The sequence below is a fragment of the Zootermopsis nevadensis genome, unplaced genomic scaffold (assembly GCF_977971745.1).
Source record: "Zootermopsis nevadensis isolate Lab colony 2312 unplaced genomic scaffold, Znev_1.0 Znev_ptg000006l, whole genome shotgun sequence".
In the NCBI taxonomy this organism is placed as follows: Eukaryota; Metazoa; Arthropoda; class Insecta; order Blattodea; family Termopsidae; genus Zootermopsis; species Zootermopsis nevadensis.
Genome location: NW_028259138.1, coordinates 467,295 through 480,859, shown reverse-complemented (window position 1 = coordinate 480,859; position 13,565 = coordinate 467,295). Strand labels below are relative to the sequence as shown.

Here is a 13,565-nt window from a genome sequence, read left to right as displayed (position 1 = left end):
TAATATTCGAACTCTTAAGTTTGTCTAATGAGGGTTATATTTGTGATAAGAGAATGGCGCTACGGAGCTTATGTGTGAGTAGAAGGTTTGAGAGAACCCCGTGAAACCAACAGGACACATCCACAGTCCGAAATGCGTTCTTTTAAGATTACTAGACGAAGGTCAACGTCCAAAAATCTAGCAGTTTTTACCGCACACATACGGCAGGCGGTTCGCTTCTTTTGTTGATAACCTGATTTGTATTGTGCTTATTAAATGCGTCAATAAGTGTACTGTAGTGTGTTCGGTGCAACATGCGTTCAAAGGTACAGAGTAAAGTCGTGATGCAAGCTTTCATGATTTGACATGGTCACACATTGTGTACTGAATTCTTACTTGTTTTGGCAGCCGTGACACCTTATTATCATAGAACTATCAAAATTCTTTTAAAAATTTGACCAAGATTTCACGCAAACAAAAACAATGGTCCATAATTTGGAATATGTGTTTTCTTAATAAAATTTTCTCGGGCTATCGGCCGTGTCAGTTCGTTAAAATCGACGTTTCGTGTATCATCTCTTCCCCATCATCGGGATCTGATGTCTTTTCTTTCTTTAATATGACGTTCTCTGTGTCAAACCCCCCCCCCTCCCCCCGGTTTTGTTGAGACAAGATACAAATGATCATGGATGAGAAAGACGTGACAGAAAGCTGTCGTGACCTATTTTAAGATCATTTGCCTGTTTATGTCTGAGGAAACTGAAGAAAATTACAGACAGCTTCTATCCATAAGAAAGTTGTAGTCCTACATTTTCCTTCTGAAATGGAGTCAGACGCTCTACAAAAGGACGATGCTGCATAGGGTGATGAAAGAGATGTGAGGCATACTCTGAACATGGGCACGTGAAGAGGTTGCGGTCTTATTTAAATTATAGGCCTAACAGACGAATAATGAAAGAGCGCCAACGATAAGTAGAGTGATGTGTCGAGCAGAGATGCTGTAATAATATCACTTATAGAGAAAGGAGTCGCCACAAGAACGTGGTTGAAGAATTAATAAAAATTAGGACGCAGTCAAATAAGAAGGTCTCTTGTAGTGTGACTTGATCAAAGCAACAAATCTAATTATATAAAATGCATATAGGTCGCTGCCATGTTCTGCTGCCAGCCTGGTTTTCGTGTTTCAGAAACTAAGACAGTCATTATTTAGTACCTGCTAATAACGTTTTGTCAGGTTCGTCAGTTATCGTGAGGTTCTGTATGAATACTTATGCAGTTGATGGACTCTCCAATTTAAGGATGTTTCTGTTGGAAAATCGAAGACAAAAACGGGACGACATAGTGATAGATTACTTGTGGTTTGCCTAATAACCAGCATTACTTTACAGTTTGTGTTACTGGTAAAGTTGAGCTATCGCTTCACAGCTCCAGGCTGGTAATGCATGACTTAACGCAAAGAGCTACAAGGTTTTACCAATACGAGTTAAGCATCGCTCTATAAAAGTAATAAAATCTCATTACGTTTTTGCAGCATTTCGCGCCTGTAGCCGAGAAGAGAACGGGTTTTGTTACTGTTATATATTATTATTTTTACGTTAACATTTTGTGTCAAGGATTAAAAACAACTTTCAGGAATTAAAATCTATAGTGATCTACTGGATTGCACCACTGTGTGGTCTTGTAGACAGTTACCCACGATCCTACCAAAGCTAGCAACCACCAAAAAACCATATGGAGTAGCAATATAGAAGACCACGATCGAAGGCTTCACCGCACTGAAAACCTCAGATCCCAGATACTGAAAGTTTTAAAAATGTTGAAACTAATATCAGTCTCCCAACCAAAACCCCCACTCAATTAGTATGCGTAGTTGCTGAGAGGGTGACAAACAAAAACTGAATTATTTTAATCTTCCCGTAGCTTCAGCGCTATTTCAATTACTTAAACATATTTATTTAATTCTTTTCTACTATCAAGTAAGTAATGATCAATGAAAATTTCACCATGAAGTTTAAAGCAAAAATTAGTTGCTTTCAACTACTCAGCTAAATAAAATAATTTTTGAATAAAATTAAATAGGAAACTTTTATATACTTCTGTAGGATTTCTTCAGATGACTGATCAACGCAGTGAGAGACAGTATTATCTCATACAATTTAATAGTTCTACAGGGGCAGAAAATAGACCTACAGTGGAGGATTACTAATCATGGAACTACATGCGGCAGTGTCCTTCTTCAGAAACTGATAGTCTTTAATTTGAGAGTATATTCCTTAATTTTATGTAGTCCGAAGGTTCATTGTGGTGTCCACAGTAACCCGCCGTTAGGTCCTGTCCTGAGTTGGTTGAATTCATTCTACACCCACACACTCTAGTACTATTACCCACTTTAATATTATATTTTTACCGGCACCTGAATGTCTTGAATGGTCTCTTCTCTTTAGGTATTCTGTTCGAAATTTAATGAGCATGTTTGTCTCAGTTGTGTCCTTCTCGCAGAGTTGTGAGATTTTAGGTTCTCACGGCGGCCAATGTGTAGATAGCTCTGAGTCGTTGTGTCGTGTAGTCTGGTGATTAGCCCTGATTATAAAGACAGTAAGCACCTCTGAAATGTCGGTAACTTCTACCAAATTTTTTATTTTTTTATTTGTAGTGTTCTGTCTGACGACAGGTCCATATGAACAGGATCCTTCCATCCTTTTCTCGGACTGGGACCTGTTCATATACGTTCTTGGCAGATGATCCAGAAGTGGTTTTCCATTGCCTTCTTCTGTGTGTGAATGGAGTAATTGTTGGGATGCCACGGAGAAACCGGGGAAGCCCCCGGAGGAAAACTCCGTGTTGCCTAGACCACGGCCTTGCCCAACACAAGTTATAAATTCGGGCACCACCGGGAATCGAACCCGAGACCCCAGGATTACAAGGCCAGCGTTCTAACCTCTAGACCTCCGTGGCACGGTTTTACCAGAATATACGGCTTAATAATCCAAAAGACAGCCATCTTCATCATGGATTTAATCACCTTATTGATAATTTGTGAATGTCAATTATCAAACTGCTCATGATCCCAAATATTGCGTATGATAATTACAGTGCACAGGATTTACAAATGCGACCTTTCTACTCTTTGGTCAAAAGTCCACTTTCTGAAGATGCAACTATACGCGTTTCAGAGATAATCAACACAAATACTACATTACGTGTAGTCGTAAATTCTATCGTTAACAAAAGTTCATGAAAAGTGGGCCCGAAACAAATGTCTTTGTGTGAGGAAGCAATGTGATATCGAGTGAAAGTAAAACAGCATTTCTCTCCTCATATGTGCTGGTATGATGAGGTTATGACGTGTTAACGCGTCTCGGCTACGAGACCCATGTTGAAAAACATACACGTGCAGTGGTGGCTGCTAATTACTGAGAGATTTGGCTGAATGACTCAAGTTCGACTAAACTTCCAATTGGTTGGCTTGATTCGAGAGGGAATAACATTTAAAATAGATACGTGACTTTGAAATTGTTCTAGAAACAATTTCTACTGAAGAAGAACGAATGTAGTAGCTACTAGAGCGGAATTTCGTTGTTAACTCTGCATTATATTGGCTGAGTAAAATATGTTTAGGTAACAACAGTGATGATAAAACTGTGTTAATTACTTGTAGGAGGATATGCTTTGGCTGGGAATGTATCGATCATTGAGAAACAATTCGTTTTTGGTAGAGAATTCTCTAGCAAAGGAAATACAGTGACGAACAAGAACGTATAATGAATTACCTATTAAAACGAGAAGTGACTGAGTAAGAGCATTTATAAGAAACAGAGTGGAATCAAGCATATCTAATTAACAGATATAAAACCTGTGGCTTAGGACAGAAATATTGTTTCATCAAATTCGACATATCTTATCCATGAAAGTAGTTAGGCAAATTAAAATGCGACTGACTTCAGACTGTTATCGCTGTTCTGTGACGAAGCAAATGACTAATCGTATAACATTTGCCAGTGCCGAGAACTTGAGCACAGGCTTTTAAAAGCTCGTCCGAAAGTTGACGCTGAGTACGCGACTCGAAACTGCACATGAGACTTGAACTTAAACCAAGTTCTGAAGTGCAAGTTTCAAAGACCAGATTTATGAAACCGAAATATGAAATAATTGCATTATATTTGATTCTATGGAGCATAATACTTCTTGTCAAGCTGACAGATTCTAACCTTCTCAAATAATATTCCGTAATAGCATAGATCCGCTAGAAAACGAGAAATACCAGTTTAATCCAATCTAAAGCCTCACACTCTATCCTGTACCTTTCTAATAAATTTTACGGATTAGTATTATTTTCATAACTATGCCTCAGTTCACCAGATGGTCTGGTATGTGTAAGATTTCCGATTAAAATTTTGTTTGTATATTGTATATAATTTACACCCGTGCTACATATCCTGATTTCATAATTCTTGATATAAGGCAATGGTAATTGTTTTAAAAAAAAACACAGATTATAAAGTTTGGTATTATATTATCTCTATTTCCAGATGTCTCCCATAAATTTAAATAACCTCCTCAGCTCTGCAGTTCTGAATAAGTGTTAATCTTCGTTCTTCTTTTAGGATGAGACACAACATTTCACTCCCGCATTAACATTAACATTATATTCCTTGTACTTATAAATTGTATGTAGTTTATTATTTGTGATTTATTATTTCCGATTTTTGATCGGATGTACTGACGAATCCGAGAATACTCGGTCTTCAGAACGAGATCTGAACCAGGGGTCTCCCGAATACGAAACTGCATAACTTAGGTACCATTCAGATTGATTCTTTCTATAGCAATATTATCGTTTTGCTCGTGTTAATGTTTAGGTATTTTGTTTGGAGATGCGAAGTTAAAATATGTTCTGAACTCAGATACTTGTAAGTCTGTTTCCAGTAGACGTGACTGTGAACCGAAGACAACAAAAAGAAGCTCTCTGGTTGCGTTAAAGTCCTTGGAGAGTTGTCGCTTTCCGTGTCACCGCCAAAGTCTATCAACAAATCGCTTTTTCTAACCTGAAATTCTTGCCGTGTGGACGAAGTTTACAAGAATTCAATCAAGGTTTTAAGAATTGAAATGTAAACAGTTTCAATACAGCTACGTATTTATAGCTTCAGCATTCTATATGCGAAACTTCAAATAAAAACACGGATTGTTTAAGAAAATAGGTATGTAAATAGTAAGGCGGTTTGCTGCTTCTTTGTCCGATTACTGTATTACGAAGGCATATCGGCAAGCAAACTTCCACGTATTGCTCTTCGGAGGGACTATGTGCGCAAATAGACTTATCCCTGGGTAAAGAAACACAACTGTCTATTAAATTATACGTAAGCACGATTAATACACCAGCATATATCGTCGTTTTAAACAAAAAATAAGTATTTCCCTCATTATACATAAATAACACATTCTTTTCATCTATTACCGTAGTTTATTCTATGCTTGCTAAGGACAGAGTCCGGTCGTGGGCATTTGTGACCACGGTGATGAACCACCCGGTTCCTTAAAGAAAGTGGGAAATTCATTGGCAAGCCGATTATACAATCTACTTCTCAATGCATATCCTGCACCATAAAGAGTGAGTGATTAACATAGTTTATTTCATGAGTTTTTTAATTCAAGGTAAGTTTGCGTGACGGTAAAATCGATAAATTTGAATTTATGAGCTTTCGTGACTAATTGTTCAGTAGAAATTGTGCTTCTCTACAAAAATGTCTTACACATTATAAAAATGGACTGAATTTGAACACTTCCATACTTAAGGAGCTTTATGGACCAAAATTCTTGTTGTGAAGATAATATTTACTCTTATATTAAGGAAATTCCTTGTCCTATGCGAAACCAAAAGGTTCACTACCGTGTTGACAAAATTCCGTCATCCGTCCTTATCCTGAGTCACATGATTCCATTCCATAACCTTCAACCCTATTTATTCAAGATACAGTTCATTTTTGCACTATCATCTACTCCCAGGTCTTCCACGTGGTGATGTCTCTTCAGGATTTATGATTAATTTTTCTCAACTGTCCCATGAGTGGTACATACCACACCTATCTTAGCCTCCTCGTGTTGATCTCCAAACAGTATTTGGCGATTGAAGATTGCAGGCCATTGAATTTCTTCATGAAGTTTTCTGTAACTTCATTACTCTCCGCAACACCCTCGATATGTTTTCTTCGCTAACTGTGAGCGAGATTTTCACAGCTATGAAAACAGCAAGTTAAATTATAATCACATTTTAAAAGTTCTGTGAAACGATCGAACGCCAAGAATTACATTTTGAACCGGAACTTATTAAACGGTATAGTCCACGATGATGCAGAGTGTATTTAATTATCTGAAGATCGTTCCGTTGGCAGGTTTGATATTAGCAGCGTTGAAGCACCGAATTCTACTTCCAGAGAGATAAATATATTGTCGCTTAATAGTGTTTGATGATAAACAATAATGAATTAGAAGGTAGTCTGTAACAGCTATAAGATATGATATACAATTTTAACAAAATTCGTATTCTGCGTCCATCCAACGAAATAATATAATAGAAGGAAGCGAACAGGTCCGTGGGGATTTATCGTCGAGTTGGAAGTTCAAATTTCGTTACAAATACAGTTTCTGGGACGAAATTTAATTTATTATCAAACACGTTTGTTATTGGATGCTCATTAAACTTGAGCATGCGTATGCCGTTATTAGAAAATGTTACCGGTCTGAGTGCACTCTGTCGGTGGAGTTCAGAAGTTTGTACTAACCTCGGTACTAACGAACTCAGCGCCCTGATCATTGTGTGGGGAGCGATATAAGTGGACGGTCGTGTTGCTGTGTAATGGCGGATAACTCATCATCTAACGGTGAAATTAAACTTAATACCGTAAGTAGTGGGGGAATAAACAGTTCAAGTGTAGGTGAATCAAATATAAACACACCTCAACAGGACTTCACTACTATGAAGAGTGCTACTAGTGAAATGGAAATGGAAGCGACCTCTGTTGGAGATAAAGCCGGTGATTATGTTCGTGAGCTGCTGCATGAAAAACAAAGCTTGGATTCGTCGCAGTGGCCTAATGCGCTGCGTCTTCTGGATCAAGGTACGGTAGATTTCAGCGAACTGACTTGTACGTAGGTGTTGAAGGAGCATGTGTAGTACAGTGTGACTAAATAGTTTCGGTGCAAGCTTTGATATGTACGTAACGCAACGAATGAGATTCGATATATATCGACGTGAGAACCGGCGTGAAGTTCACGTTGTTATTCTTCAGGCATTAACGGAGGTTGCGTTGTGTGACACCACGGTTTGTTATGATTTAATTGTACACATTAGATCTCGAAAGCCCGGTTGTAAGTAACGCGTAGTTGCTAAAGTATATCTCAGGTGTAACATATTTTACACTTGGGTTTGATTTATTTAGGTTAACCCTCCGAGCCGCAAGCTCTTATCTTGTGTGAAGTAACGTAGTTCAAATATTCCAGTGATGTATGCTATATTTTTATAATTGGTGCTGTTTTATTATGCAAAAGTAATATTAATCACAGATTTTACTAAATGTATCTAATAAAACCTCATTGCACTCGTCATAATTGTTACATTTTAGGATACATACTGGTGTTCAGTCTGCTTCCGAAAGTGGGAGCCGCGGTCTACATGTGCCGTCGTTTTCTTTTTTTGAGGGGGAATGTATTATATTTATAATACATATGACTTGATGAAAAGGACCACATTATAGTATAAACATATAATTTTGTAGAAAATTAACCTAATCGTTAGTAGTTTTTGTCAATGTAAAAGCCATTTTAAATAATTTTTGTATGTTGGGGCTTGAAACTTTCTGTTTGCATAAAGGGAACCTCAAACAGAAAAAGAGTTTGTGAACCACTGATTTAATTGACAAAAATAAATAGTACCAGTTTGACACATGAATGCTTTAACTAGATTTAAGGAACAATACATTTTCTGATAGAAACTAAATTTGGAACAGATCAGATAACTGAGTACTGTTGCCTTTTTGATAGTCCTTGTCTCCATTTTCAAGAGCATATTTTGTATTGTTATGGAGATTTAAGACGTTTAATCAGTCTTCATCACAACACCTTTCTGCATGCAACGATGCATTTAATTTATTCTTCTTCAGCGTTTGTCACACCAATGCCACTTATGCTTTAATCCAATTCGAAGAACAATACATTTTCTGTTATAAACTAAACTAGGAACAGGTTAGGTAAATTTTCAGTAATTGTTGTTTCCTTTATGCCAGTCAGAAAATGTATTGTCATTTGATCTTCAGTTTTAACAGTTCATCTATTTTGTAATGGAGATTTAGGATCTGTAATCAGTATCTTCACCACTAACTCCTTTCTTTTGATGATTTGTAGGATTTCATAGGTTACATTTAATTTCTTCTTCAACATTAATGACACCAGTGTTACTTCTGCAATTGATGACTGAAAGTCTTCGGTCCTGTTTGCTCGACAAAACTTCCTTAAGAATTTTGTTTCTAAGTAATTGCCCACACAGTTGCAATTTGTTTTGGCAGTTTGCGAGTAATTGGAAAAGATGCGAGAAACTTGTTTGTAGTCGTACTATGCCCCCTACTAGTATAAGCCTTGATAAAATCAAGTACTATGCTTTGACTCTGGTTTCTGTTATTCCAGTATATAATTTTAGTACTTTTATATAGAGTGCTCTTATATTATCACAAACTCAAGGTTTTATGCCTTGCGTAGGTTTAGATTTCTTATAAAATCCAAAGGGAAAGTTTCTGCAGATCAAAGCTAAATGTAAGTCAGTAGTCATTTTTTAAATTCAGACACAAATATGTTGGAACGTTTCATATTGCCCTCAGTCTTCATTGCTTCCATCTGCCATAACCTGGTCTACTTCTGTCTTCAAATAATAAGAACTGTAGAATGGAGTGGAATGTGTTTCATGACATAGTCTTGGCTTAGAAGGGTTGACAGCAGGCTGGTAGTCTACCCAAGAGCTCAGGAATGCTCAGTTTTTTGCCCATGAGCTTTGCTAGATGTTATATTCACTGCTGCACAGTATTAAGCTTGTGTCATGTCCTTCCATCTGCCTTCTTTGAACCACTCATCTCTGTTTTGCAAAGCAGTAATTGTGTAATAATCTTTGTTTTGTGTTATGTATATGTAGTATTTCTGGTGGCTTAGGCAGGAGAAGTAAATTATTTTTATGCAACTTATGCTATGATGTGTTCTGCACGGTATGTTTCTGCCTGTGTCTGATTCATATGTAAGGTTCAGAAGAAATATAAAACCGTTTTGATGTCTCTAGAAATGTGCAATTTGAGATGCGCCATAGTTGTCTGCGTTCTTACCGTCACTTGACTCAGCTTCTGAATGTGGATGTCGAGACATCGGCACATTCTTGCTCTACTGAAAAATTTCATCTTATTGTTCTCTATGTTGTAGCAGCTCTGTAGACTTTCTTTAATCACATTTATCATCAATTTCAGTATTGTCATGAAGTAGTTTACAGTATTTTTTTATCCTCATAGATGACACATCTGCATTATAGGCCAGAGGGAAGTTAACCAATTGTAGATATGACATTTGTATTATTTCATACGTTTTAAACATAGTTATTCAAATCAAATGAAACTGAAGCCTACACAGACAAGAGCATCACCAACTGTAAGACCCTTTCTACATAGGCTGTTATCAGAGGCTGGATGTGAGACCAAGAACAATATATCATCGCATGATTGTGTGTTTATGTTCATTGTAAAATTTTTTCTGGTGCTAGTTGAAAGATTGAAACGTTTGAGTTCAGTTGCTATTTTAAATTGGCAGGGTGTATGAGAACGGTGTCACATGAGAAAGATTGCAGCATTGTGTTCAATGAAGATTTCTGTCTTCTGGGTTGTTGCGCTGTGTAGTCTGGTCGATGTTTACCAACGTTTCAGAGGTCATACTGAATCGCCCTGATGACGGAGGAAGTATGACCTCTGAAACGTTGGTTAACATCGACCAGACTACACAGCGCAACGCCCCAGAAAACAGAAATCTTCAGACTCATCGCCCTGATGACGGAGGCAGTATGACCTCTGAAACGTTGGTAAACATCTACCATACTACATTGCGAAACAACCCAGAAGACAAATCTTCATACTCACCGCTGTGGAAACCTCAAATCTTACCTTATATTCAATGTTTATTTGAAAAAAAATGTCATATTATTTGACAACTACAGGAGTCATGATTTACAACTGTAATGAAATTTGGCTTTTTATTGCAGTGTATGTATGTGTGGTAACACTACTTTCTTCGGAGGGGAAGCAAGGCCGGCGGTCCCATATCGTAGATTTACAACATGTAAAAGAACCTTGCGAGGTTAAAGAAATGTTTCATGAACAAAATTTAGCAGCCATGTTTCTCACCCATGTTTCCTCTGATTTGATACTAGATGGCTCTAGCAGACAAATCAGGATTGAGTAGAAATTGTATGGAGGCAGCAGGCTTGCCACCTGCAACCCTAAGTGACTGGGATGTGAGAAACAGCCAAAAGGCTGTAAACCACTCGCTATGATGATGGTGGTATTTATTTATTGATACTACATTAAAATTGTGAACTTGAAGTTACAGTGTTATTGTTGTGGTTGTTGATTGAAAATATGGCCTTAAATCTCTCTTCAGTTAAACCCAAATTTTGTAAATTTTTTGGCTGCAAAAATTGTTTTAGGCCTAAGCTGCTAAAAACATGTTTCTTACTTTGTTTGTTTGTTTTGAATACAGCTTTACAACTCATACATGGCGGATCCTGCGTGTGAAATTATGTATTATTATCGATATTTTTTCCTGAGAAGTGGAGTTTCAAAAGCACACATCACAAATGAGCATGTCCATGAAATGTGTGCTTTCATCTTTCTGTGCTGGCAACCAGATAGGATTATGTGCTTGATGGCTTTAATAAAGAACAGTTGAATCAGGTATGAGAATCAGTTGGATAATGGGGGGATTAAAATTCACAGTATGGGAAATTTTATATTTGTCTTTTGCAGCATTGATAGTGATATGGTTCAGAATTTGATTTTCTCAAAAGCTTTTAGTGTACATCAGACTCATCCAGTTTTCATGAGAATCAGACATTGTTTTAGACTATATGACTGAGTTATTTTTGTATTGGGATATCGTGTGCTTTTAGTACCTTGTATTATTTCACTGTGTTGTAAGTACAAATAAGTTGCATGGTGTTGGGTATTTATGTCTCGTTAAGTGTTAATTTTGTGATATGTCGTCTGGTCTGTGATGTTTTGCTGGAAATATTTCATTCTGCTTAATACTGTGTAGCATGGATCTTATTTGCGCTTGCTGTCCATCTTGAAACCGTGTTCATTTTGTATTTTTCCTATGTGAAGCTGCCTAGTGAGGATGGTGAAGATCATACATTTTTTGTTGAATGTTTTAAGTATGTTATCAAATCTGTACAGATGTATTAAATTCATCGAGATGCAAAATTTGATATTTTTTGTTTTGTGTAGAAGACTGGACTTCAGTTCTTTATTTCCTGTGTCATTTGTAACTCGTAGCTATGTTTTTCTTTTTTGCGTGTTAATTTTAAGGTTACCTACTTGTACAAAGTTCTGTCAATGTAAGAAGTGCCAAAAACTGTTTCAAATGACATTACGCAGTTTTTAATGTCAGCTTATTTGGCTTTTTATTCATGCATTTCTGATAAAAATTTAATTTTCTCTGAAGATGATAATTTTTTTATTGTTAAACTGGAAGTCAGCTGAATTTGGTATACGATACAGTTCCTAAGATTATTGATGAAATTACAGGCTCAGGTTCAGGCTTCTGCAGTCGCCAGTGATGGTGGGAAGCTGTTCACATTGTACACAATCAAATTATTCTTTTTATCAAGAATGTGGATTAAGCACCTGGCATCTTTTGCTACAAGGAATGTCAATGCTACTTCCATTTTTATGTCCAATGTATTTCTTGTAGTTTATTAATCATTCAAATATATTTTTTGATAAAGGTTACAGGTATTACAAATCAGTCTATCTATATTTTGTCAAGATATTTTTTTATGAAGTGTGGGATTTTTTGTTTGTTTATAAAGTTGTGTCTGTACTGGAATAATATGAACCAAAATTAAATATGCTTCACAGTTTTGAATCTCTTTGAAATCTGTTTAGGAGTTTTTTTTAAGTTATAACATGCAGACTTATGGTTGGACAGACATGAACTCTCTTCTGCATGCTGTTAACGTGTTTTGTCTATTATAGTGCGGTGGTTTTAGAATTGATGTGAAGATGTATATTAGTTGCCAGAACAGAACTTTAGTCTGTTGCGTGCTTACTTTTGATTGTAAAATGGATTACAACCTTGTGAGCATTGCAAACATTTTTACTGCCAGAATTTTTTTAGATTGAACCGTAGAATATCTTGGTTTATGGTAGTCTGAGGTAATTTAAATTTGTGGTAATTTCCACCAGCACCTTTTGCATTTACGTTTTTTCAACTTGGCTTTCCGTCAGTGTCTTGTTACATATAGGCCTGTAGATGTTACTAAGCTTGTTTATTATGACAAAGTTGAATGAGTTGCCTCTTTGTATTTACTGAACCCTGAGTTAAATCATGATGTTCATCAGGGATAATATGTGAAAGAAAAGGTATATTTCTACGTGCTCATGATTAGGGATGCAAGCATTTGTGGTTTGTTATGTTTCTTCTTCTGTGTTGAGCCCTCTAGCAGTCTACATCTTCATTGAAGTGCGAAACTTTATGTAGCACAGTCTTGTAGCCTTATGGTTGTTATTTGGTTTTATGTGATACCAGACGGTAAAATCTTGCATTTAGCTGTGGCTGTGCTTCGGACCGGTGATACGGAATGCTCGCTGGTTCGAGTCTCGGGGAAAGAAATTTTCTCATGAGCTTTCGACCAGTGTATGGGACCGGTGCCAACCCAGCATCGTGAGGAAATTGGGGAGCTACAATAAGTAGCGTAATCCGGTCAGGAAAGCTAGCAATGGCTGGGGGTTCGTCGTGCTGACCACACGTCATCCTATATCGTGTTGGATGATCGTTCACCTCTGCTTAGGCATGTGAACGTGAGGCCAGCAGCCAGCTAGTCGGCCTTGGCTCTCAGCGGGCTGTTACGCCACGGATTATTATTATATCGTAGTTACATAAAACATGTGAGTTAATTCTTTCTTTGTCGTAACATCTCTCGCAAGTCGATCTGTTTACGATTCCCAGTTTCAATAGATGTTTTTTTTGAATGACACATGCCTCGGCTGGTCTCTGTTTATTCTCAATAGTTTCCGAGTTCTTTTGACTGAGGTTTCTTGAAAGGAAACTTTTACGTGTTTTTGTCCAGGTGTGGACTTAGAGTATTCCTGGGCTTTTCTGTTCATCCATTTCCTGGTGGCCCAATTAGCTGCTCCTCTGAGTTGCAGGAAATCGACTGGACGATCGGACAGCTCAACTTTAGATCAACAAACATAATTTGATTTTTGTAACCTGGAAGATGCCAAAATTCAGATTGTTACTTTTGCTGACTAATGGACAGAAATTGAAACTGTCCTCATGAGAATTTA

The 13,565-nt window shown here is 37.2% G+C and overlaps 1 protein-coding gene and 1 long non-coding RNA gene across 2 annotated transcripts in view; both read left to right on the top strand.

The window, feature by feature from the left end:
- Positions 1 to 6,766: 6,766 nt before the first annotated feature.
- LOC110838913 (KH domain-containing, RNA-binding, signal transduction-associated protein 2) overlaps positions 6,767 to 13,565 on the top strand; it is a 150,443-nt gene continuing 143,644 nt past the window's right edge. Inside the window, exon 1 of the mRNA XM_022082577.2 lies at positions 6,767 to 7,094. Coding sequence (XP_021938269.1) covers positions 6,833 to 7,094 — 262 coding nt within the window. The 5' untranslated portion in view covers positions 6,767 to 6,832. The remainder of the gene's footprint in view (positions 7,095 to 13,565) is intronic.
- LOC110838916 (uncharacterized) lies at positions 7,105 to 12,137 on the top strand. Its single transcript, XR_002546281.1, has 2 exons — positions 7,105 to 7,298; positions 10,756 to 12,137. It is a non-coding gene; the product is annotated as an uncharacterized LOC110838916 (long non-coding RNA).